We start from the raw sequence: 25269 nt of genomic DNA, 5'->3' as shown, positions 1-25269 counted from the left end.
AAGATGACTACTCGAGAGCAACGCTAGGTAAGCAACCAGGAATAGATTCCAGGCAATCGGCTCCAGAACAGAAGATTGACTCCAAGTGCCGGCTGATTGCTTCTTTCACTTTGCCATGCGAGTAAGAACAAGGACAAAGAAAAAGACAGGGAAAGAGCATGATATGAGATACTTTTGCTTTTGACCTTGATGATATGAGATACCTTTGCTTTTGAAGAAGCGGTGAATGAATCAACACATGCTTCAATTCGCCGTTTCCTCCTGGGTCATCTGTATTCCAGGCATCTGGTATCATTTTTGGGGAAGAAGAAAAAATTGAGTAGTTCGAAAGGCTTTGCTGGGAGTGCGCCCTCAGAGGTGAGAAAGAGTTGGGCATTTTCTTCAGGTCTGCCTTGCCATAAAAGATGAAGGTCGACATATATAGAGATAATATCAAGTGGTAGTACTGTTCTTTTACCCTTGTCGACAAACGTTTTGATCCCGCAAATCCGGCTTTTTGAAATAGTGAGCTCCTCTTCGATTTCTGAATACGCCTCTTCGATTTCTGAACGATGCCCCTTCGCTTTCTGAACGACACGTAGTAGTGCAGATGCGGCTTCTTTTGACAAAGCTGCACGCGTTTTCTGAAAAGCAGAGAAAGCATCGCCGAACTTTGCGCTTGTCGGCTAAAGATGTGTAGTTGCGATGATGGCCTCCACGTGTTTTCTGAAAAGAAGAAATCTTTTGACAAAGTTGAACGCGTCTTCAGAAAAGCCGAGAAAGCGTCGCCTAACTTACGCCGGAAATTCCGGCTTTTTGAATCAATGGACGCGTCGCCTTGGCTTTTTATAGAGGTATCAATCACCCCAACATACACACTCTGAAGATTTCCCATTCTTGAAAATCAACTCCGGCCTTTTGAGATTTAACTCCATCCACCCCTTCTCATTGAACACCTTTGAAAAATGACTAACTCATCGAACCTTAGCTTAGATTTGAGTCTCAGCAGCGATCCGGTTGCGCCCCGTCAAGGTAATGTATGACGCCCTTCTTTTTTATCTTCTAATGGTCCTCTTTCAGGTGAAGACTCCATGATGACAGATGCAACAACAGCTACGATAGTAGCTAGGAACCTCCTTACTCCTAAGGACAGTAGGCTGGTTTCAGGACGGTCCGATGAGTTGGCCGTTCAAGAGTCCCTCGCTCTCAGCGTTCAATGTGCAGGCTCTGTGTCCAACATGGGCCAACGCCTGCTTGCTCGGTCCCGCCAAGTGGAATCGTTGATGGCAGAGGTGGAAAGTCTTAAGCAGGAGATCAAACAGCTTAAGTACGAGAATAGAAGTTTGCATGTGCTTGCAAATAACTATTCGTCGGGCATGAAGAGGAAGCTTGATGAGCTGCAAGAATCTGAGGGTCGAATTCACAGTGACCGTCAAAGGCTTGCGGCTTATCTCCAGAGGCACCTTTTTCCTGGGTCATCCAGCGCTTGGCCAAGTATTGAGGTCTGGAATGCTCTAGCTCCGATGCCTCCCGCTTCTATGCCTCCCGCTTCGATGCCTCCCGCTTCGATGCCTCCCGCTTCTATGCCTTCCGCTCCGACGCCTCGTAGTGGGGCTTCACGTAAACAACCTCTGTGAAGGCTCCATCTTTCTCCATGTTTAGACCTTTATTCGTTTTTTTTTTTTTTATTTTTTTTTTACATAAATAAAATGGCATGGAATTGATCTTTGAATGGAGGGTGATACTTGAAATGATCCGGTAATGGTTTAAATTCTAGAGTGGATGCCTGAATCATTAACAACATATTAGTATAAAAGAAAATTGAAATTCGGGGAGGCGGCTTACCTTTGCGCTCCGACATAAACTTAAAAATAAACACCCCTTCGAAAGTTATGACATGTCCCGTGTCATAAAACCCTTTTTCATAGCAACCCAATAGTTTGTCTACAAACATAGCCCTCATATACATTCGTATTAGTAAGCAAAAACACACTTAACCAAACCAACACAACTAACACAAAAAAAAAAACACAAACCTTCCATCCCACAACCAAACCTAACCAAAGCATTGTCCTCGATGCTTAAAATTGTATGTAATGCAAGTAGGCAAAGAATATGGAATGGTGACAACATAAACACAAAATGAGGAAAGAACACAAACCACACTAGGTTGCCTCCTAGTAAGCGCTTTATTTAATGTCTAGGCAAGACATGGTAGCTTGTTCACGGTGTTGTAAACTCAAGAAAATCTACAACTTGATAAACTTGCTCTTCCTCCACTTTCTCCAAATATGGTTTCAATCGCTGCCCATTGACTTTAAAAGAGGTGCCATTCTTCATGTTCTCTATCTCCACAGCTCCGTGGGGAAATGTTTGCAGCACTTTAAATGGTCCTACCCACCTAGACTTCAATTCACCTGGAAAAAGTCTCAAACGTGGGTCATATAACAGTACTTTCATACCTTGGTGAAACTCCTTCCGTAGGATGGCCTTGTCATGATAGAGCTTAGTCCGTTCCTTGTAGATTTTGGCATTCTCATATGCTTCATTTCTGAGTTCTTCCAACTCATTAAGTTGGAGCTTCCTTGCTATTCCAGCATCCTTGTAATCAAAGTTGAACTTCTTGATGGCCCAATATGCACGGTGTTCAAGCTCTATTGGCAAATGACAAGCTTTCCCAAACACAAGGCGATAAGGACTCATGGCAATGGGGGTCTTATATGCTGTTCTATATGCCCATAGTGCATCATTCAACCTCAGTGACCAATCCTTCCTTGTAGGGCTTACGGTCTTCATCAAAATGTTCTTGATCTCCCTATTGCTAATCTCCACTTGTCCTGAGGTTTGAGGATGGTACGAGGTTGCCACTTTGTGGTTGATGTTGTACTTCTTCATCAAGGATTCAAAGGGTTTGTTGCAGAAATGGCTGCCACCATCACTAATAATAGCTCTTGGGGTTCCAAACCTACAAAAAATCACATCTTTAAGAAAATTCAAAACAACCTTATGATCATTAGTTATTGTAGCAATGGCTTCAACCCATTTGGATACATAATCTACTGCCACTAATATGTATAAGTAACCAAAAGAGGATGGAAATGGTCCCATGAAATCGATTCCCCAAACATCAAAGAGCTCCACCACCAAAATGTTGTTCAATGGCATCTCATTTCTTCGGCTAATGTTCCCCATTTTCTGGCACCTATCACACTTAGAACAAAAATCAAAAGCATCTTTGAATAAAGTAGGCCAAAAGAAACCAGATTGTAAAACCTTTAGAGATGTCTTTTTGGCACCAAAATGTCCTCCACATGCCAATGTATGGCTGAACGTTAGAATGCTTTGTTGCTCACTCTCTGGGACACACCTCCTAATGATTTGGTCAGGGCAATATTTAAACAAATATGGTTCGTCCCAAACGTAGTGCTTTACCATGGCAAGGAACTTCTTTCTTTCCTGAAAAGAAAGGTCATTTCTAATTATACCACAAACAAGATAATTAACAAAATCAGCATACCATGGTTCTTTTTCTTGAATAACAAGGAGTTGTTCATTTGGGAATGATTCATTTAGAGGCAAAGGTTGTCTAACTCCATGGTTTTCATTGAGCCGTGACAAATGGTCAGCCACAACATTATCACTTCCCTTTTTATCTCGAATTTCCAAGTCAAACTCTTGTAGTAAGAGTATCCATCTAATTAAGCGTGGCTTAGCATCCTTTTTTTTCATCAAGTACCTAAGGGCTGCATGATCAGAAAACATAATAACTTTAGATCCAACAAGATATGACCGAAACTTCTCTAAGGCAAAAACAATAGCAAGCAACTCCTTTTCAGTTGTGGAATAGTTAAGTTGAGCATCATTTAGAGTCCGGCTTGCATAGTAGATCACGTGTGGGAGTTTGTTCACCCTTTGCCCTAAAAATGCACCAATAGCATAGTCAGAGGCATCACACATTAATTCAAAAGGTAAAGACCAATCTGGTGCCATAATAATAGGGGCCGAGGTTAATTCATGTTTCAAAGTATTGAATGCATCCATACAAGCTTTATCAAAATGAAATACAACATCTTTAGCTAACAGATTGCATAATGGACGAGTGATCATTGAAAAGTTCTTAATGAAACGACGATAAAAACCCGCATGTCCCAAAAAACTTCTTACTCCCTTCACAGTTGTGGGAGCTGCCATATTGGTGATGATGTCAATTTTGGCTTTGTCCACCTCCATTCCTTGGCTAGAGATTACATGCCCCAACACAATTCCTTGTTTCACCATAAATTGGCACTTTTCCCAATTGAGAACCAAATTTGTTTCCTGACATCTTTGAAGTACTAAAGAGAGATGGTTAAGACATTTATCAAAAGAGGAACCAAACACTGAAAAGTCATCCATAAATACCTCAATAAATCTTTCTACCATGTCAGAAAAGATTGCCAACATGCATCTTTGGAATGTTGTTGGAGCATTGCAAAGTCCAAAAGGCATTATCCTATATGCAAATGTGCCAAACGGGCAAGTAAAGGTAGTTTTCTCTTGATCCTCCGGAGCAATTGCAATTTGATTGTAACCTGAGTAACCATCAAGAAAACAATAGTGTGAGTAACCTGCCAATCTCTCAAGCATTTGATCTATGAAAGACATAGGAAAGTAATCTTTTCTAGTGCTAGAATTCAACTTCCTGTAATCGGTGCAAACACGCCAACTAGCCGTGGGCTTTGTGGGCACAAGCTCTTTGTTTTCATTCTTCATCACCGTGATTCCCACCTTCTTAGGTACCACCTGAATAACACTCACCCATTTGCTATCAGAAATGGGATATATAATCCCCACATCTAACAACTTCAACACTTCATTCCTCACAACTTCCTTCATGTGTGGATTGAGCCTCATTTGTGGGTCACGGGTTGACTTTTCTCCTTCTTCCAAAAGAATCCTATGCATGCACAGGGTAGGGCTTATTCCCTTGATATCTGCAATAGACCAACCAATAACTGATTTGAACTCTTTTAACACCCTAATTAGTTTATCTTCTTCATTTGGGGTGAGGTCAGAAGTTATGATAATTGGAAGAGTTTCAAATTCAGCTAGATATGCATACTTTAGATGTGGTGGAAGTGGTTTAAGTTCAAGTTTTGGTGCCTTAACAGTGGAAGGGGTTAAATGTGACCTCGATGGTTCTAAAGGCTCTAAAAGAGGTAAAATATTCAAAGGATACGGTGCCAATGCTTCCAAGGCAGCTACCTCTTCCATGAGTGCATCTTCTTCATCAAACTCATCTTGAGATTGACTCAAAACAGTTTGTAATGGTTCATTAGATTGTGCCTGCAAGAACTTAGAGAAAACAAGCGAATCAAGCACATCAATGGCATAACAATCAAGAGATGAAGAAGGATGTGAAAGAGACTCAAACACTTTGAATTGAACGGTCTCTCCTAGCACTATCATAGTGAGGAGTCCATTTTGTACATCAATGATGGTCTTGGCCGTGGCTATAAACGGTCTCCCAAGCAAAATAGTCAATTCTCGGTCATGTATAGGAGCTTCTTCCATGTCCAACACTACAAAATCCGCAGGCAAGATTAGTTTATCAATTTGACCTATAATATCCTCTACTATACCTCTTGGATATTTCACGGATCTGTCCGCAAGTTGTAATGAGATGGTTGTGGCTTTCAATTCCCCCAAACCTAGTTGAAGGTATACGGAATAAGGCATTAAGTTGATGCTAGCACCTAAGTCAAGCATCGCCTTCTCTACCTTCTTGTCTCCTATGGTGATGTTGATAGAAAAACTTCCTGGATCCTTGAGCTTTGGTGGAAGTTTTCTTTGCAACACGGCACTTACATTCTCGGACACCACTACCTTCTCATGTGGTCCATACTTCCTTTTGTAGTTGTTTAACTCTTTGAAGAACTTCCCATAAGCTGGCATGTTCCTAATGACATCAAGCAAAGGTAAGTTAACATTTACCTTACTTAGAATATCAAAAATCTCTTTAAATGACTTATCCTGCTTGCTCTTGGCAAGTCTTCCAGGGAATGGTATTGGTGGAGTGTAAGGTTTCTCGGCCTTGTGAAGATTTGGTGCTTCAAACGAGGGAGTAGCATGGCTTGGTTCCTCATTTGGTTTCTCATTTTCTCCTTGAGTAACCCCTGCATTCACATGATCAGATTTATTAGTAACTTCATTGCCAACTCTATTATTGATAACCTTACCACTTTTAAGTGTAGTGATTGCTTTGGCTTGCTCTTGGTTCCTTTGGAGTATCACAGGTTGGCTTGGAAACTTTCCAACCTCTCTTTGGCTCAAGGCATCTGCAATCTGCCCCAATTGTGTCTCCATTTTGGTTAGAGCCGCCGAATGTTGTTGGAGAGTGCTATTGGTGGTTTGTTGGAATTGCAAGGTATTTTGGGCTAACAATTTAACCGTATCCTCAAGAGTAGGTTTTGGTTGGAAGTTTTGGAATTGATTGTTGTTCTTCCACGAAAGATTGGGATGATCTCTCCAACTTGGGTTATATGTATTGGAATACACATCATTCCTTGGCCTTTGATTGTAAGAATTCATGAGGTTCACTTGCTCTTGGACATACTCGGGGCAAGCCTCCCTAGATGGACATTGATGAGTAAGGTGGCTTGGTATGTTGCAAATGGCACACACTTCACTTGCTTTTGGCACCATGTTGAGCACGGATTCAAGCTTCTTTTCTAGGTTAGCTACCTGCAAAGAAAGATCATGATTAGAGCTTGTTTCATATACTCCAACTCTCTTACCCCTACATCTTTGTGTTGAGCATTAGATCCCAACATCTCATAAATGTTATATGACTCTTGAGCATTCTTTTTCTTCAAAGCTCCACCTGCTGCATTATCAACAGTTGATTGACATGTTTGGGTTAGTCCATCATAGAAAATTTGCATTTGTAAGTGAAGAGGTAACCCATGGTGTGGACATTGCAACAAAAGGCCTTTAAAGCGCTCCCAACACTCATTGAAAGGTTCTCCATCATCTTGTTTGAAGTTGAAGATTTGTCCCCTTAATGTGGCTGTCTTTTGAGTGGAAAAGAACTTTTCCAAAAACTTCTTAGCCACGGCATCCCATGTGGTGAATGAACCAGGTACTAGAGTCATTAACCAACCCTTGGCCCTATCTTTCAAGGTGTAAGGGAACACTCTCATCCTCAGATTTGCTTCACTTACTCCCTGTAAAGGTAAACCACTCACAACATTGTAAAATTCTTTAATATGAGCTAAAGGATCTTCATTAGGTAAGCCATAAAAAGAAGGAAACATATGGAAATGTGAAGATTTAAGATCATAGTTTCTAGCTTCTGTGGGCAGCAAGATGCATGAAGGTGAATTTGGTATGATTGGTTGAGCAAAATCCTCCAAAGCTCGAAGATCATCTTGGTTGCCCGCCATCTCTTCTTCTCTTTCCCAATTAAAGTGCTCAGATCCTTCACTTGTTGGACTAGACGATTTCCCTTCCTCATCTTCACGGACAATGGAGGAACTTGTTGGCACAAAGCTTTCCAAAGTGTTGCCCTTTAACCGTTCAATTCTTTGGCCTAATTCAGCAAGTCTATTTGACATATACTACCTGAAACAAGATAAAACAAGTTTGAATAAAAATCAGAAATCTACTTAAAATGAAAAGAACAAGGTTTAATATCAAAACAAGCAATTATAAGGGACTGAAATCAGTCCCCGGCAACGGCGCCATTTTGATTGATGTTTTCCTTCTTCGTGCTAGAATATGTTTAGTATAATGGCACAAGTAAGGGTGTCGAATCCACAGGGACTAATTGGACCTATACAACTACTTGTTTTGCAAGAACTCTATAAGAGAAATAAAACTAATCAACTTAGGCAGATTTGTTGTTGTAACTTGAAAGCACAAGAAAATGAAGTAGACACAAATAAATGAATCAACAACTAATAAAATGAGATAGCACAAATGGAGATGAAGCTAGGGATTCGGTTTCACCATTGCTAAGCCAAGTCCATGCTTGTTAAATCAGATTATACTCATCCATCTACCTATTTCTTGGGTTTGTTTCACTTAGATATGATCAACCATATGATGTGTGGACTTGATCAAATGTTCCTAATCATGAACCTAAGTGTGATGTGCAACTTTGGTCCCTAATCAAGAACATGACACGCACAAGAAACTTTCATAAAACCAAAGGAAACACTCGGCAGGTTGTTTGCAAAGCATTCCCTTCATTCATTCACATATCCACCAAGAGTATGCATGATGTGTGCTTTACTCTTGGCTAAACAACTTGTGGTTAAATCAAATGGTGATCAAACATTAAAATCAACACACAAAGTCACAATTAAATCAGAGAATGAAACAAGAAATAGATGAATCAACTGAGCATTCTGAAATAACTACATGGCAATCTTGCAAGGCTACATCGAATCCCTAGAAAGAAATTAGTTACACTTCATGTTTACAGAATGTTTGATATAAAAATATACAACATGAATGAACATAGAATTAAGGAGAAAGAACCCTTGAAGCAAAACTGATGTCGAAATCCCTTAAGAGTTGCCTTCGGTGTTGGTGCTCCAAGTGTGTTGTAAATGAAGGTGGAGCGGCTAAGGTTGAATGGTTTCTGCGAATGGGAGAGTGTATGGAATGGAATGAAGCCGAGAAGAGATTGTGTAGAAATGGAAGGGGACTCACGGCAATGAGGGAAGATTGGATGTGTTTGTGGTATCTTGTGTATGAAAATGAGATGTTTTTGTAATGGGAATGCAAGGGTATTTATAGGAAGAATGGAGGTGTATATGGCTGTTTGTTTAAGCATTTGTGGCTGGAATGTGGTGGAAAAACAGCTAGGAAAGCATGTGAAAGCTGGAATTGCATGTGTGTGCATGTGTATGTGCTGGAATGGTGTTTGAAGGCCACGGCAAGGGTGTTAATGATGCTGCAAATGCATGTGAATGCTGTTTTGGTGCTGGAAATGCATGTGAATGCATGTGAGTGGCAGCTAGAAATGCAAAAGGGGATGCTGGAAAGGCAAGGGAAACCCACGGCAAAGAGAAGGGAGAATGTGTTTTGTGAATGATGGCAGGTTGTTGTGCATGTGTAAGCTGGAATTGAAAAAGGGAAGACCATGTGCACGGCAAAGAAGGATTTGTGGTGAAATGGATGAATGATTAAGATTGCATGTGGGTGATTTGTGGTGTAATGATGAAGAGAAGTTGCTGAAAATCTAAGGGGAAGGCACGGCAAGGATTTCAGGATGCATGTGTGTGTAAATGGTGGTGAAAATGCAATGATGAAGAGTGAATAAAGAAATGCATGTAGGGTTAGCTAGGTTGGCTTTGTTTGGGTGCATGTGTGTTGGAAATGGCTGGAACAAAGGGATGCACGACATGGAATTGTTTTGGTTGCATGTGTGTGAATGTGTGGCTTAATGATTAAGTGAATGAATATGTGGCTGCATGTGGGTTGAAATGCAAAGGGAATGCAAAGTGAATGAATAATGAATGCATGCACGGTTTTTGGGAGAAAGGTGGATGAATGTGCATGTGAATTGGGTTGTGAAAGCATGTGGAATGTTGGAAATGGGATGGGTAGCCACGACATTGAGTAGTTTTTGGTGCATGTGGCTGCAATGTTGTGTAATTGGGCTAGGGTTTAAGTGCATGAAATGGACCCAATTTGCTCCCCCTTGCATGGCAAGGAATGGTGTTTGTGTTAAGCCCACGACAAGGTGAATGTAATTGGGTTAGGGCCATTGTTTTGTGTCCTCAAGTGCATACAAGGCCTTCAATTTCATCCAACACTTGGGCTCCAAGCATAAGCTATCCATCCTTAGCCCAATAGTGCTCCAAAAGGCCCCAAAACACTCCATAATGCATCCTTTCGTCAAACACGTCTTATGATCCTGAAAACACACAAAAGAAGCATAAAGGACTAAAATAACTAAAGAAACATAACGTAAATGTACGAGAACAAGCCATTTAAGTCGCATGAATATGCTCCTATCACTACATACCAGCGAGCCATGAATACGATATTCCACGACTTGATCGGTACGGTCGTAGAAGTTTATATCGATGATGTGGTAGTGAAATCGAAAAGCCGCCGAACACACTTGGATGATCTTTGGCAAGCATTCCTCTGCATGCGCCAACATAATCTCAAAATGAACCCGGCCAAATGCACCTTCAGAGTATCGACCGGTAATTTTTTAGGGTTTTTGGTACATCATCGCGACATTGAAGTCGACGAGAATAAAGCTCGCACAATCATTAGCGCTCCACCCCCGACAACCAAAAAGCAACTCTAGTTATTGCTCGAGAAAAATTTTCTTCGCTGTTTCATCGCTAATTCGGCAGGCAAAATGAAAGCATTCTCTACGCTCCTCAAACTTAAGGACTTCGACAAGTTTGAGTGGCACGAAGAACACTAAACGGATTTTACGCAAATCAAGGTGTCCCTTTCCATGCCACTGGTACTAGTTCCACCTTGTCACGGTAAACCTCTCAAACTATACATTTTGGCAGCCGCTGAATCCATCAGTTGTTTGCTCGCACAAGATAATGATGCCGGGCGTGAACAAGCTATCTTTTACCTCAGCCGTAATCTGAATTCGCCTGAGCTCAATTTTTCACCCGTCGAAAAACTTTGCTTAGCTCTATTTTTTGCCGCATCAAAACTTCGGCACTACATGCTTCCGTCAATCGCGCAGGTCATTACCCAAACAAATGTTATTCGTTACATGCTCACTCGGCTTATCGTCAAAGGTCGAATTGGGAAATGGACAATGGTTTTATTAGAATTCAGTTTGCAGTACGTACCCCAAAAGGCCGTCAAAAGCCAAGCTCTCGCCGATTTTTTGGCCTAACACCCTTCTCCTTATGGCTTTGGGGGCAGCGACGTCGACATCGGCTTAATCACAACACGTGACAGCCACTCGATGATGCATTTTGATGGTTCCAGTACCTCGACCTCGGCTGGTGTTAGTATTGCCATTCAATCGCCCGACCACTACCGTTGGTATTTTTCTCTTAATTTAGATTTCAGTTGTACGAATAACCAAGCTGAGTATGAAGCTCTTATCATCGGTCTTCACGTCCTACACGATTTAAGAGCAACCCATGTTCTCGTCTTTGGTGATTCTGAACTGGTGATTAACCAACTCAACGGCATTTTCCGTTGCATGAGTTATACTTTGGTACCCTATCACATGGTCGCCACCTATTTGGCCAAGATATTTGAACGGATCACATTTGAGCACATTTCTTGTATTCGGAACACTGATGCCGGCGAACTTGCCCAAATCGCCTCCGGAGCACAACTCACAGGGGGCAAGCTAAGCCGGGTAACACCCACAGTCTTGCGATCATACCCAGCCTTGGTCAATCAGCAAATTCTCCAGCGCAATCACATGATATGCATGAGGTTGATGTCGTTACCATCATTACTAGAACAAGGAGACCTTGTAGAAGTATGTGCCATCGAGACATTATCAGGCGATTGGAGAAAAACGATTCTACGATATCTCGATAACCCTAACGGGAAACACGATCGGAGAACGAGGGTCCACGCCCCGAATTACGTGTCATACCAAAATGAGTTATACCGAAAGGGTGAGGATAGGTTACTATTATTGTGCCTCGGCCCATATGAGGCTATCCAAGCAATGGCCGAGGTACATGAAAGAATTTGTGGAGCTCACCAATCAGGACGCAAAATGTGCTGGTTGCTCCGACGACACGGTTACTTCTGGCCAAGTATATTAAAGGATTGCATCGAATACGCACGGGGATGCATATCGTGCCAGATTCATGGACCAGTGCAGAGAGCCCCGGTCGAATTACTCCACTCAGTTACTAAACCATGACCGTTCAGGGGATAGGCAATTGACGTAATCGGCAAAATCACACCATCGTCGGGAGCGGCAAAACACATGTGGATAATAGTAGCAACCGATTACTTCACTAAGTGGGTCGAGGCAAAATCATACGCCGAATTAACAGCCAAAGAAGTTTGCAGTTTTGTAGAGGAAAATATTGTGACCAGATTCGACGTGCCAGAAACGATCATAACCGACAATGGCACAATCTTCACGCCCGACAGGTTTAGGGAATACACGGCAAGTCTGAATATCCAACTTGAGCAGTCTACGCCGTATTACCCATAGGCGAATGGGCAGGCCGAAGCAAGCAATAAAGTATTAATCGGCATTCTCGAAAAAACTGTAAGAGAGAGGCCTGGGATGTGGCATTTAAAGTTAAACGAAGCATTATAAGCATACCGAACTTCACCCCAGTCTGCCACCGGAACAACTCCTTATGCGTTAACTTACGGACACGACGCTTTGTTACCAGTCGAACTAAGTATAAACTCATTACGAGTGATCGAGCAGAGTAGTTTGTTTAATGCCGAATATAGTCAAGCTATGCGACAAGAATTAAAAGACTTAGAAGAAAATCGGATCGACGCGAGTAATTTATTAATAGTGCAGAAGAAAATTGCCAAGCGAGCTTATAATCAATGCGTCAGACAAAAAATGTTCGACGAAGGAGAATTGGTTTGGCAAACGGTGTTGCCTGTAGGGATTAAAGACCCCAGGTTCGGCAAATGGTCGCCGAATTGGGAAGGACCATTCATCGTCCACAAAGTTCTCGGTAAGGGGGTATATCATCTTAGAGATCGGACCGGTTTAATTCACAAATTGCCGATTAATGGAAAATTAAAAAAAAAAAGTATTATCTAGGCACGTGGGAAATGCAAGAATGAATATCATTGTATTAAACTCATGAAAAGGGCGAACAAATACATTCAAAATGTTCCTAAAAATTCTAAGGGGTAAAGGGAGGAAAGTCTCGAGAGCAGCTTTCAACTCCAGCCACCTTACTTCGCTCAGAATTATCTCAGCCTGCCTCGTCTTCTTATTAAGTTGCAGCTGCTGGATGTGCTTTACGCCAGCAGCGAAGGTCGTAAGCCGAGCCTTATTCGCCTCAAAGTCCCTCTTAAGCTTTGAAGCATTAGCTGACCTTTGCTGTTGAAGCTCAGCAATTTGACGCTGAAGCTCAGAAATCCGACAATCAAACTCGATTAGCTACACTTTCTTCGCTTTTATCGCCTCCACCTCTGCCCGGCTAGCCTCATGCGTAATCTTGGCCGCTTTCAGGTCGTCCTCGGCCCGTAAAGCTTGTTAAAAAATAGTGAAGTGTTGCCGAGTCCGCTCCAGAAGGGTAGTTAGATAAGCGATATTCTCCGTGCTCAGAAAACCGCCATTTGCAAGGTCATTCAGGCACTCCCCAACGGAGTCAAGACCCTTGCATTGGAGGACCTGAGAGGCAGAGAGGGATAGAAGCTCCTGTAGCCTAACAAAAGCTTGGGCTTCGGCCACGGCCTCTACTGGTTCGACAGGGACAGCAGAGGAACCGGCCAGGCCAGTAGTGCTTTAAAGAAGAGCATCGAGCTCGACCTCCCACGAAGGCTGCATGTAGAGAAAAATTTGTAAGTAAAAGGAAAATTAGATGGAATGCATAACAGATGGAATGTGTTTCTAGACCTGTCGGGAGAAGACCTCGGCCATGCCCTTTAGTTCATTGCTCGAACCTAGAGAACTTAATGGCCAAGCCCAGTGCCTAAGACTGCTTCGCAATTCACGCAGCTGATGAAGGTTATCTACATTTGATGGCCACTGAGGCGGCCAAGAAATATAGACAACACCTTTCGGCGCATAAAATTGTCGGTGAAATGAACGTTCGGGCACCTGACATTTAATATTATCCTAAGTTCAGATGCATCATAATAAAATTAATGAAGGAATGAGAGTTAGCCTTACAAAGGCCGAGGTAACTTCGTGTGGAGGAATGTTGAGGTTTTCATCTTGTGGATGAAGCGGCATTTCGGCCGTCGCCTCAGGCTCGACCAGGGGCCTCTTCCCACGGTTGGCCATAGAAGGATCCAGATGGACGGCCGCCTTGACCACAGTAGGAAAATTGACTGAAGAAAGGTTGGTTGGTCAAGGGCGACGCTCCAGCGGAATTTCGTCGCTCTTGTCGCTCTCATCATCCTAAAATAAAAAGCTGTTACGACTTGAAAATCAGATAAACAAAGATCATTAGCAATGGAATCATACCTCTTCCAGAATAATCGTCGGTCGCTGGATAGGGGATGCCTCGACTGGTGTAGCCGTCTCCTCCAAGACAGGCACAATGACCAGCTCCGAAGCCATAACTGGAGCAACGGCTGGTTCGGCTGTAACCCCGATCGTCGGTATGGCCGGGGGTAGTTAATCCGTCGAGGCTTGGATAACCGGGACGAGAAGAGAGACGACAGGAACGGTCTATCCCGTGGTCTGGTTGGAGATAACGTGAATCTCCCGCTCCCTATTTTTCATTAATTTCTTAACGCGTTCGAAGGGCGAGGAGCGTTATCTACCGTTTCAATGCCCTGATAGGGTCGTTTGGTCGGTAGAGTTCGCTCGGTGGTTTTAATCTTCAAAGAGGGGACCGACTTTTTCTTGGCTGCCGCTGCGGCGACCACATCCGCTTTCTTCAACGACCGACCATCTGAGAAAACAAGGTCACATTAGAAAATGGGTAGTGACAATTGAGGAAAGAAATAGGAGAAAAAGGTAGCCGTTTACCTCGGGTCGACTCTTTGGATTGAGAGGCAGAGATTCTCCTCGGTTGATCGCCGAAAAGTCTATCAGTGATGTTTTCGACCACAACCCCAAAGAAGGCTCCATTGTATTCTTCCTACCAATCACCGAAGATGTCTGTGCCGAGAGATTCGGGGAGAGCTGGTCGGAGGTGAAATGTTTTGCACCGATCCTGAAACTCCTTATCGGAATCTCTGCACTTCCTTTCCGATGAGCCGGAAATGGGCTCTCGATTGAGGAGAGAACGAGAAGTGAGTAGAGGGACCGGACAACCTTGAAGGTATCCAAGTTGACGGGCCATGAAGTAGGGGTGGTAGACTTCCCAACTTGCTCAGCAAGGATCACAGCCAAGGGGAAGGTCGCGTGCTAGCACGATCGACCACCAATTCTGGCGGAGGGTAGCATTTGCACCATCATTCCAGACTGATGATGGAAGCTTGATGGAGTGAAGGTGCTCTCGACGACGATATACTAGAAATTAGTCGTCGGAGAGGACTTCTAGGCTGAAGAGGTATTTGAAGACTTCTTTGGCCTGGTGAGGAGGTAACGACTGAGATGCCAGTTGAAGGCCGAGCGAAGTAGTATGTTGAAAGGCAGAGACATCTGGTTGAAGTGTGGTAAAATAAACTTGTAGCCAGAGTTGGAAGACCTAGAGGGGACCATTCTGGTTTGGGTCAATTTTTCCAATGGTCGCTTCGGCCTGGTAGCGAAAAAGATTGGTGAGAACGGCTGAGCTAAGCACCAGGGGGTGACCACTAGCCAGGGCCTCGGCCACCGGCATGTTCTCGACCAAACACTTGTTCGACCGGGTACAACAAATGAATTTGTTGTACCAGTAGAATAGGAAGGCTTCATGTTCTCCCTTCCTAAGACTCTCCTTGCCTCGGCCAACGAAGTGGAGGATGAGGGTGTTGTAGTTGAAGAAGTTCTTGTGTAGCTTCTGAACCTCTTCTTTCGAAGGCTTTCGACCATCTCGACTCAATGTTTCGACAGCGCGATCTTTGAAGAGTGCTTTAAGGTTGAGGTTCGATGGGTGCCCAAAGAGAGCCGCATCTATTGAGATGCCAGATGGAGAAGTTCCGAGGATAGCCGAGACGTCAGAGATAGTAGGGTCGAGAGGGCCGAAAGGAAGGACCATGGTGTTGGTGGCCGAACACCAGAAACTCAGCGCTGCCATGAGGAGCTCTTTATCCATGGTTAGCTCCATGGTCAAAAGCTTGATGGCGTCGTAAATACCAAGAACCTTCCACTCTTGGCCGAAGAAGTTTTCCATTCGGACGACCCAAGCCACCCAGTTGGCATTGGTCGTGGGCCAAGCTCTTTGGGGCCTTGATAGGTCCTATTTTGACTAGTCGAACCCTTGCAGCAAGGGTGTTAGGCAGTGAACCTTGAAGAGAGTAGTGATTGACGAAGGAACTGCATCCTTGAAGAGCGGCCCTAGGATTTAGTGGGTAGTGCTTAGGTCACTTTCGAAACGCAGAGTTTTGATAGCGTTTCGATAGATGAAGCTCTTGCATTTACTATATTCGTGGCTGAACTTGGAAATGAAGGTACTGGAACTTATTTTGGAATTTAGAGGAATGCTTGGGAGGATTTATGGGGCAGGAGTTTGTTTTCTGGGATTTAGAAAGCAAAATGGCTGAGAGAGTTTTTGAAGGTTTTTAGAAAATGTGAATGCAAATAAAGGGAATTCAGGTATTTATATGCGTTTCAGAAGGAAGATTAAACGTTTGGTATTCGGAAGCACTAGATTTTTGAATTTGGGGGAAAATTAACCTGGAAATGTCCAATCATTTCGGATATTTTGGGAATCTTCAAGGATAGGATCGAGGTGTTCGGGGATTTGAGACGCACGACTGCGTGCGGCGGCGGTTTTAATGCATTAATGAGGAAGAGATCTTTCGACGGGCGCACGTTTTCGAGGGCCATGATTGAGAGTTGTTAGGTTTATCGAAAGATTGACATGTGGCAGTACGTCGGGAGTAACGAGGATCGTGCAATCATATTCCATAAATGCGCATGGTAGTGGTTATTGAGAACAGTTAAGTCTAAAGGAAAAAGATGTTTTCGCTTCTTCAAGGTCGAGATCCGACCAAAGGATGGCAGTCGACGACCTCAGAAGCGAGGGGGCAATGTTTAGGCCCAAAATAATATTGTTGGGCCGAGTGCAAATTTGTGCTCGGCCCAAAGTCGTGTCAGAAGTACTATGGGCTATGGTGATTCCGAGCCCTTCAGCAGAGGTAGTCGAGTCCTATCATAAGAAGGAGTAGTTCAGATAAGAAAAGGGGTCGAGGAAATCTTAGTGCAATTAGGATTATCGGCCAACAATGAATAAAGCCCTGAAAAGGGGTGAGTTCAAAGTCCTAGTGGAAGTAGGATTGTTCGAAGCAAAGTTGGAACAAAACAAGGAATCTCAGTCCGGATATGAATTTAATTCAATCTCGAGGAGTTGGTGCTATAAATACAAGACATCATGCAACAATTGGGGACCTTCAATTCAACACACAACTGCCCTGTGCAAAACCTCTTAAACAACTTGAGATTTTTATTTTCTTTTTCTCGCCGACACACCTTCAGTTTGGATTAACAGCACTGTGAAGGTAACCGGCAAACACCTTCAGTTTGGATAAACAGCATTGTTGCCATATAATCAGCCGACCGAGGAGCACCTTCAGTTTGGTTCAGTTTGGATAAACAACATTGTTGCCATAGAATCAGCCGACCGAGGAGCACCTTCAGTTTGGATAAACAGCACTGCGTCGAGGCTGACTGGTTACCTATCCAAGTCTCGGCCGAGAAGGGTTTTTGAATCCTTGTTGGCAGAGATCATCTTATTAGCCTTCTCGGCAAAGTAAGGTGTTACGAGCTACGACATTCGGCGTACTGGACGCCGAGTGAGTTTCAGAGTTCGGCATTCTGACTGCCGAACTACATTCACCATCAAGACATACATCACCTTTGAATATTTGTGTTCGTATAGTCTGGTGTCAATTCGACGTGCTTATACTCTTACGAATATAATCATGATGACCGAATCGGGCGTCGACTATTTGTGAACTTCGCAGAATTAGCAGCCTTGTCTTCAGGCTAGAGAATTTAGAGGCCGAGATTTGTTCATTCCTCGGCCGTAGTCGCAAGATAAAGAAGTTAGCAACGCGCTCAACGCAACATCAATAAATTTTACTCCTCGGCCGAGCCGACGAGTTGGCACGTCCCGCATTCAATCGAATGACGTAGTTCGCTTATTAGTTACTCGGCTTGCGCGCCAAGTAAATTGTGTAATTTTTAAGGTTAACAACAATTAAAAGTTAACGTAATTTCGTTATAAGTTTGTCGAACACGTTTAAAAAAGGGAAGCGCAGCGCTCATAAATAAATACGCGTGCAAAAAAGATAATGAAAAATAACTTCTGCAGAACATACCGAATAAATTCTCCCGGAGAATAAATACTGTTTGACGAGTGACGAATTGACGTAAATAAACAAAGAAAATATCTTCGACCAAAAATAGAAACGCCCAACATCCTCGCTGTCCGCGTCCACATCTCAACCCAATCCGTCCCAAATCAGAAAAAACGCACTAAAAAAAGCCCAGAAAGCCGAAAGTCCAAAAAAAGTGATTCCAACAAAAAAGCAAAAGCCACTATTAGAAAAAGCACTTCGGTCGCTCATCACCCACCGCGTTTTGCAGTTGTAACAGCTTTTGCGAGCCCGTCCCTTTCCCCTTCCCCCTTCCCAACCGTTTCTGCGAAAAAGCACTGTAAATTCGTCAAAAAATCCGAAACAAATAGACACGTTTCGAGGAGGACAAGGTGAAAAAAAAACCAAGGCGATTGGTGTGTATGACGAGCGCTTCGGAGCTTTTCTACAACCGGAGGTCTCGCTACAACAGCCGAACCGCCACCGATCTAGGGTTCGACTCCCTCCCTCCTCCTCCGACCGTTGACCGAAGTCACAACCACAATCACAGTCGCCGCCACCAAAATTCCGACGGCTGCGATCCCCTGCTCCGCCGAACCCCGCGCCATTTCCGCCACCGCGCGTCCCTCCCGGTATTTTCGTAATTTGCAATTCAATTCGGTAATTGATTGAATCGTGTGTTTGGGTTTAGGCTTATCTTGCGTTTGGGTTTGGTTGCAGGATCGGGCGGCGGTTGGGCTCGAGCAGGGTGGGACCCACCAGGGTTCTGGAAATGGGGTCGCCGGAAGCAGTGCTGGTTTGAGCGGGAACGAGAGGCTTCCCGGGTCTGTTTTGCTCGCCAGGGAAAGGCTGCTGGAGAGGCTGAGAGGGATGCCTCCTTCAGAAACCAGGTCAGTTTCCTACCGCTCTGCGTCTTAATATCTCCAAATTGTTTATCTTTTGATGAAATTAGCTGGCTTTATCACTTGCTTAGTAATTGAATTAGCAGTTTGATTGATTAGATATGTAATTAGGAGTTGTGAATTTGGATGCTGGCTTCACATTAATGCCTGCAGTGATTTTTCTGCAAAAACTTGTATCAGAGAATTCAGAGTTCAGATTATATTCATAATTATCACCTAGCTGTGAAATTCTACCAAATTGGATATTCTAAGCTGTGTATGTCAATTACATGAAATTAAGATACTCTCCGTAAGTTACCACCAATTACGAATTGGGTTTCGGTTTTGGTTGGTGCACACTAATTAGCAACTGTTAGTCGTATGCACTGAGCACTTTGAACTAATGATTGATGTAACCATCGATACGTCAATTACCCACGTAGCAATGATAACAAAGTCTTTGTTTGAATTGAAAACTTGCGCCCCTAATATCAACTCTTGAAATTACCTAGTTCACTTTGGTTTTATTAGGCGGCATAGAGCATTGCATCTTTACGGAGGTGTGCTACTGCATGTTGATGACTTGAGTCCCCTTGTAAGGGATTGGGACGCTGAAATCTTGACAAGTCAGCCAGCCACTGCCTACTCTTCGACTAACTTGGGCTCCCAAATTGAAAGGCTACATCTCTTGCAAGAAGCGAACAAGAAGCCTCCAGGTCTTAGTCAAGAGGTTCTTGATTGTTTGAGCACTGAGATTTTCAGCAGCGCAGAAGTGGGTGTTGATGGCTTGGTGTTAAGGGCTTCCGGAGATTGTAGTATTTGCCTGGAGAGTTTTACTGATGGAGATAAGCTTATTTGCTTGCCTTGTGAACATAGATTCCATGCTGCCTGCTTGAGTCCCTGGGCTCTTATTCGAGGAGACTGCCCATACTGCCGGAGAGTAATAGTTGTAGATGGTCAAAATGCTAAAAGGACTCCATAGTTTCCACTGAGATGTTTTATTGCCTTGTGCTCGTGTTATAGGAAAAGTTTTGAAACTCGACTGCCAAATTATGGCGATGCTTTCAAATTGGGTGCGATGCATCATCGTTTTGTTTGGCTTGTATACTGGTGGATGCTTATAATCTGTGTTATGTAACCCTACAGCAGTTGCAAGGCATGTGAAATGGTCAGCTGGATGTCTTCCTTACTTGAAAACTGCTAAAGCCTTCATAACATATGTTTGCGGTAGGTAAATTGTTCAATATAAATATTGCGTTTTCATCGTACTCGTAAACTAAGCAAAATAATATAAAGCCTTTGAGGTTAGCGCAAGTGGTGATTGGATGGAGGGATACTTTCTTGTCACTATTTCACCAAGTCCTTTTTGGGCTGCTGGTTCGCCTTTATACATATTTGACAAATATTGATGGTCTGGTGACGCCAATGGAAGTATGAGTAGATTGCATGAAAGAATCTCTGAATGAGGTGGGGTAAAGTGTTCGGATTATTTTCCAGGTTTGATTCTCTTCAAATTGAATGCTGTAGGGCGGTTTATGATTTGATTTTGTAACCTGATGCAAGTTTATCTTCTGGTATCTCATAGTGATTACCTTGATCCCCAAGAAACCGCATCCTATAAGTAAAGCTCAAACAAGACCGCATCTAATCCTGATTCTCAAAACCCCAGTGATGTCTCCTCTTTGCCTATTAGTCCTGCCGGAGCTCCACCGGCCTAGCCCCTCCACAGACCACCAAGGCCTTATTAGATTCACAACCTATAAGCACCTACCACGCGATCAAGATCTGCAGTCTGATGAACTAAACCCATGCCTTAATTTTTACTTCGATGCAAAGAAGCAACGATGATTGATCGAGGAATGTGGATGACCATGCAAAGAAGGCCTGGATGGCTGATCCTCTCACCACTTTCAAGGTCATGCAGTCTTCGATTGAAGGGGAATAACGATGAGTCTTGCAAAGCCATGTTGTGGGTGCACAAGAATCACCCTTTAACCTGAATTTGAATGTCAAAATTTACGGGGGTTTAGGATGGTGGGCGAGTATCCCGGAGGGCGAGATGGGGAAGGTTTCGGTGGAAATATGGGGAAGAAATTAAGCATAAGGAGGAAGAGGATGAAGAGGAGGATGATAATCGAAAAGCGCGGTTTATTGGTACCAAAAAGACCATGATTACCGAAACTTGCATGACCGAATATCCGAGATGTTTGCGGAGTTTTTTGACATCAGATCGCAAGTTTTTAAGTCCAATGAGATTGAAAAAAAAAAAATCAGTTTTGCTTCCATATTCTGCCAAATTGATTCTAAATACGAGAGCAACCCTGCTATGTGAAAGTATAGCGAAGAGAGTTTTCCCACGACATGGTTTCAGATAGTACAAAGATGTTGAAGAAGCTCATTACGCATAAAGGGTTTGTGATCGTTTCAGGAAACAAGTACTTGTCCCGCTGCAGAAAGCCTTGGAGTCATCATCGATGCTGATGCCTATGAAGAAGCAACCATTGCAAAACCGTAAGGTTCTGATTGCCTTGAAACACTACTGGAAGATTTTCAAACAAAGGGAAACTCCAGAATTGTGTTGTAGTATGCGATATCCCGAAGAGCGTCATAGGGATATTGGAGGAAAAGGTTTGTATTGCAATGGGGTTATTAATTTCGGAACTGAGTAACAAACCATGGAAATGAACAGTATTCTCATTCGGTGATTCTCCTAAGCTTCACAAGATAGAAGTAGACAATATTCGCACCAAATGTGAGTTCATGAGGCAGATGGAATGTGCTGAGAAGTTGGATTTCTTGAAAATTTACAGCCAAGTGTTGCACCTTGCCATCGCAGAAAACTTTAAGGGACGCGGAGATGCCTGCAAGGATTTTTGTGTTTACATACAAGGTAAGTATGGCTAATTTACAAAGTTCTTAGCTTATTATGCCCTAACTAAGGGTATTATACTAGTCGGGATAGAGACTTGTAGGATATGAAACCTCGTATTAAATTTGGAAGAATCCTAAAGCATATCTAGGCTAGGAGTGTAATTACTTGCGGCGCATGCCAATTCCTATATTGTAGAAATCTCTAAGAATATGGGAAACTTATAACTAATTGGATCAGGTTTCCGTTCTAGCGGAACAAGAATGGCCAATCTCATAGAAGTTGGCATACTTTACCTACCTTTCCGGAGCGCAGGATGGTGGTGGCATCGCTAGCCCGATTGTGCAGGTCAATTCAATTAGAGCTGTTGAGTCCATGACCAAACTTTTGAGACAATTATATTCTAAACTTTTGAGGTAAGTGTATTCTAAACTTTTGAGGTAAGTGTATTCCAATCCCGTTACTCCGGCCTTGGAAAATCATGGTCCCACAATCCTTTCACCAATCTCAAAACCATATGTGATTTTAGAATGGAGGGGAAGCTTGATAAAGAAGGGTTTCAAAAATCCTTGTATTGGATGCACAAAAACCATCCTTTAACTTATCTTTGAATACCGTGGTTTTTTAGGGATTTAGGGTGGTTCAAAGACTTTATGTGGGTTTAGAGGATTCGATAAAATTACCCAAAACAAAGAAGAATCCAACGTGCTAAGGCTATGATTCTGATGTTCGCATTGTGAGGGATAAAAGTGTGGTTGAGAAGTATCAAAACGATTTGGATTGTCGGAACTTGCATGATCAAATATCGGAGAGCAACTCTGATATGTGAAAACATCGCAAAGAGAATGTTTACACACCATGGTACAATGAATACAAGAATGATGAAGAACCACATTAAGCTTACAGGGTTCGTGAGTGTTTGCGAAAACGCACACTTATTGCTTTGCGCAAAGCTCTCAAGTTATCGCCAAAGAAGGCTAATTATGCTGCCAAGGAGAAAACGAAATCATCTTTCAAAACCTTAAGCCCCTGGTTGCTTTGAGATGGTTAGGGAAGATCCGCAAGAACGAGAATTGAAATCAAAGCAAATTGCAATTTAAGATGTACATGAAAATTGCCAACTGTTTTGGAATAAGCATTGGTGATGGCTAGGTTGCACGGACACAAACACGGATACGGCCACATGGCATCATGGCAAAACTGAAAAAATAAGGACACGGACACGGCTAGGACACGGCGATTAAAATATAACAAATATTACATCTTATTAAAAACAATACTTCCAATTCATAATATAATAAAGTACTCATGTTCATCAAATACATTCACCATACATAATAATCGAAACATAAACATTATAACTAAAGCAACACATGATTCAAGTCTCAATGATCTTCAAATCTCTATTTATATTTCCTCTTGAACTTCATCATCGTCATTAGTAAAGGTCACGGCCTCCAAATCCGGTTCATCAAGTGAAAGGTTTGCAATTTGGAGCACACCTGCATATTCCATACTCAAAGAATCCAATCCATCCCCACCCCAATCCCACATCTTAAATTGACCTTTTTTTTTATAAAGGTTGGTACTCCTAGATAGAAGATGAAGATTATTATGAACATATACCAGGTCTTCGGCTCTTTGTGGTGTGATCCTTTTCCTCATCAAGGAATCTATAAAGTTATTTGTTGACTAATTTCTTTCACAACATGATGAGGAATAAGGTTGTCCAAGAAGCTTCAAGACCAAACCTTGAAGAGTTGGAGTGAAAGCTCCATGAACAACCCACAATTTCACCGGTTTCATTGGAAAACTATCTCTCATAGCATCACTACTTGAAAAGACATCTAGATTAGCCGAAAAGCAGCATACTCCTTATCGACATTTCTTCTCTCCACATTATTAGCAAAGTATCGCTCAAAACATTTTTTCTTTTTATTCCGATTGAGATATCTTTATCCTTATGTGGAGCAACACAATTTGGAGCACCATCAACACAATTTGGATTTAAAGAAATGTGCAAGGCAATGGAGTGGTGTGCTACTCTTGGTCCATCTTTGTATAAGCATCTCATACACGGCATCAAAGAATTTTGATTGCTCATCAAGCTCCACACAATCCTATTGATATGAATCCCATTCCTCACTAACCACCATTCTTTGTAAGTCATGCTTTATCTCCGTAAATCTCCTCATCATCGCAATTATGGAAGCAAAGCGTGTGTAGGCAATTGCAAGAAGCTTTAACTTTAAATAAGAATTAAATATGGTCAACCTCATTTGGTGGTTCAAAATATAATACAATTTTTAGTCGCCAAAAACTCATCACAACATCGGCAATCCAAAAGCATTGATCCCACACATCATTAGATGAACTTGCCGTCAATGTACATATGTTCTTCAAAGCTAAATTTTAATGTATGCACTACACATGGAGTCCAAAATATGTGTGTATATTTGGCCTCTATTATTTGTCCCACCGCTTTGCAAGCACTTGCATTGTTTGTGATTATTTGAATTACATATTGTGGTCAAATCTCATGAATGCACTCATCGAGCAAATTAGCAATGAATTGAGCATTCTTCGTCTCACCTTCGCAATTAACATAGGTCCACTTTCACAAGCGGCCATAATATTGATAAGTGGTCTTCTTTGAGAATTTGACCATCCATTGCTACACTCGCTACACACGCTTGCACCTTTTTCTCTCCATGAACTCATTACTGGATTTAATTTCATCTCAATGTGACTCTTCTCCCATTGGAGAAGTGTAGTCCTCATGGATTATAACCCAAAACCAGATACCTACAAGCATATGTAAAGGCTTCGACATAATATGGGTTCCAAGCAAGATTGAATGCAACCCACTTGTATAAAACATTCTAGCAATGAGAGCATCCAAATTCTCTCCATTGTCCATTGTGGAACCCAATGTATAAATTCCAAATCAAAGGCAGTAGCACTTGAAGAGCCAACTTTGCTTGAAGTGGTGACTTCAGTAGGCAAGGAAACAGTTCTAGCTTTGACATTTTTTTACCCTCACTTGCCTCATCAACCACTCGTTTCATGTTCCATGAATTCCTTTGTGGCAAAAAGGTCTAACCCACACATCCTTTGATTTTCAAAAAATGATATTTGACTCTAGAGTATACCCAGTAAAGTCTTCTTTACAATAATTACACTTGAAGCTTAGGTTCATTCCACCACACTTGATTAATTTTTTTGTAACATATTTCCATAGAGGAGCATTATAATCATAGAATTGAGGTTGGGAAGACAAATCATCATTGGTATTACTCATTTTTCCTAAACATAATTAACCAACTAATTCAAATTATGCTCACCAAATCAAATTAATAGACATATATGATCTTTGCAATAGACAACCAAATTCATATCAATCAATGCCCAATTAAAATATGTAAAAATATGCACACCCAATTCATAAAATAAAAAGTAGAAACTATGCACACC

General features: G+C 42.5%; 1 protein-coding gene, 1 non-coding gene and 2 pseudogenes across 2 annotated transcripts; 2 read left to right on the top strand and 2 right to left on the bottom strand.

Annotated features, from left to right (window-relative positions):
- The first annotated feature begins 6918 nt into the window (after nucleotides 1-6918).
- On the top strand, nucleotides 6919-7029 carry LOC148693564 (small nucleolar RNA R71). Its single transcript, XR_015952806.1, has one exon. It is a non-coding gene; the product is annotated as a small nucleolar RNA R71 (small nucleolar RNA).
- An 11214-nt stretch (nucleotides 7030-18243) lies between these two features.
- On the top strand, nucleotides 18244-20194 carry LOC137729294 (putative E3 ubiquitin-protein ligase RHY1A). Its single transcript, XM_068468186.2, has 3 exons — nucleotides 18244-18677; nucleotides 18766-18935; nucleotides 19458-20194. The coding sequence occupies exons 1-3, from the start codon at nucleotides 18468-18470 to the stop codon at nucleotides 19906-19908; spliced, it is 831 nt and encodes a 276-aa protein (XP_068324287.2). The 5' UTR covers nucleotides 18244-18467; the 3' UTR covers nucleotides 19909-20194.
- A 3008-nt stretch (nucleotides 20195-23202) lies between these two features.
- Nucleotides 23203-23909, bottom strand: LOC148693563 (uncharacterized; annotated as a pseudogene).
- Nucleotides 23910-23915: 6 nt separating this feature from the next.
- On the bottom strand, nucleotides 23916-24716 carry LOC148693562 (uncharacterized; annotated as a pseudogene).
- Between the last annotated feature and the right edge of the window lie 553 nt (nucleotides 24717-25269).

The sequence above is a fragment of the Pyrus communis genome, chromosome 10 (genome assembly GCF_041283825.1).
Source record: "Pyrus communis isolate YQ-2024b chromosome 10, ASM4128382v1, whole genome shotgun sequence".
Lineage (NCBI taxonomy): Eukaryota > Viridiplantae > Streptophyta > Magnoliopsida > Rosales > Rosaceae > Pyrus > Pyrus communis.
This window is presented reverse-complemented; position numbering and strand designations above follow the sequence as displayed.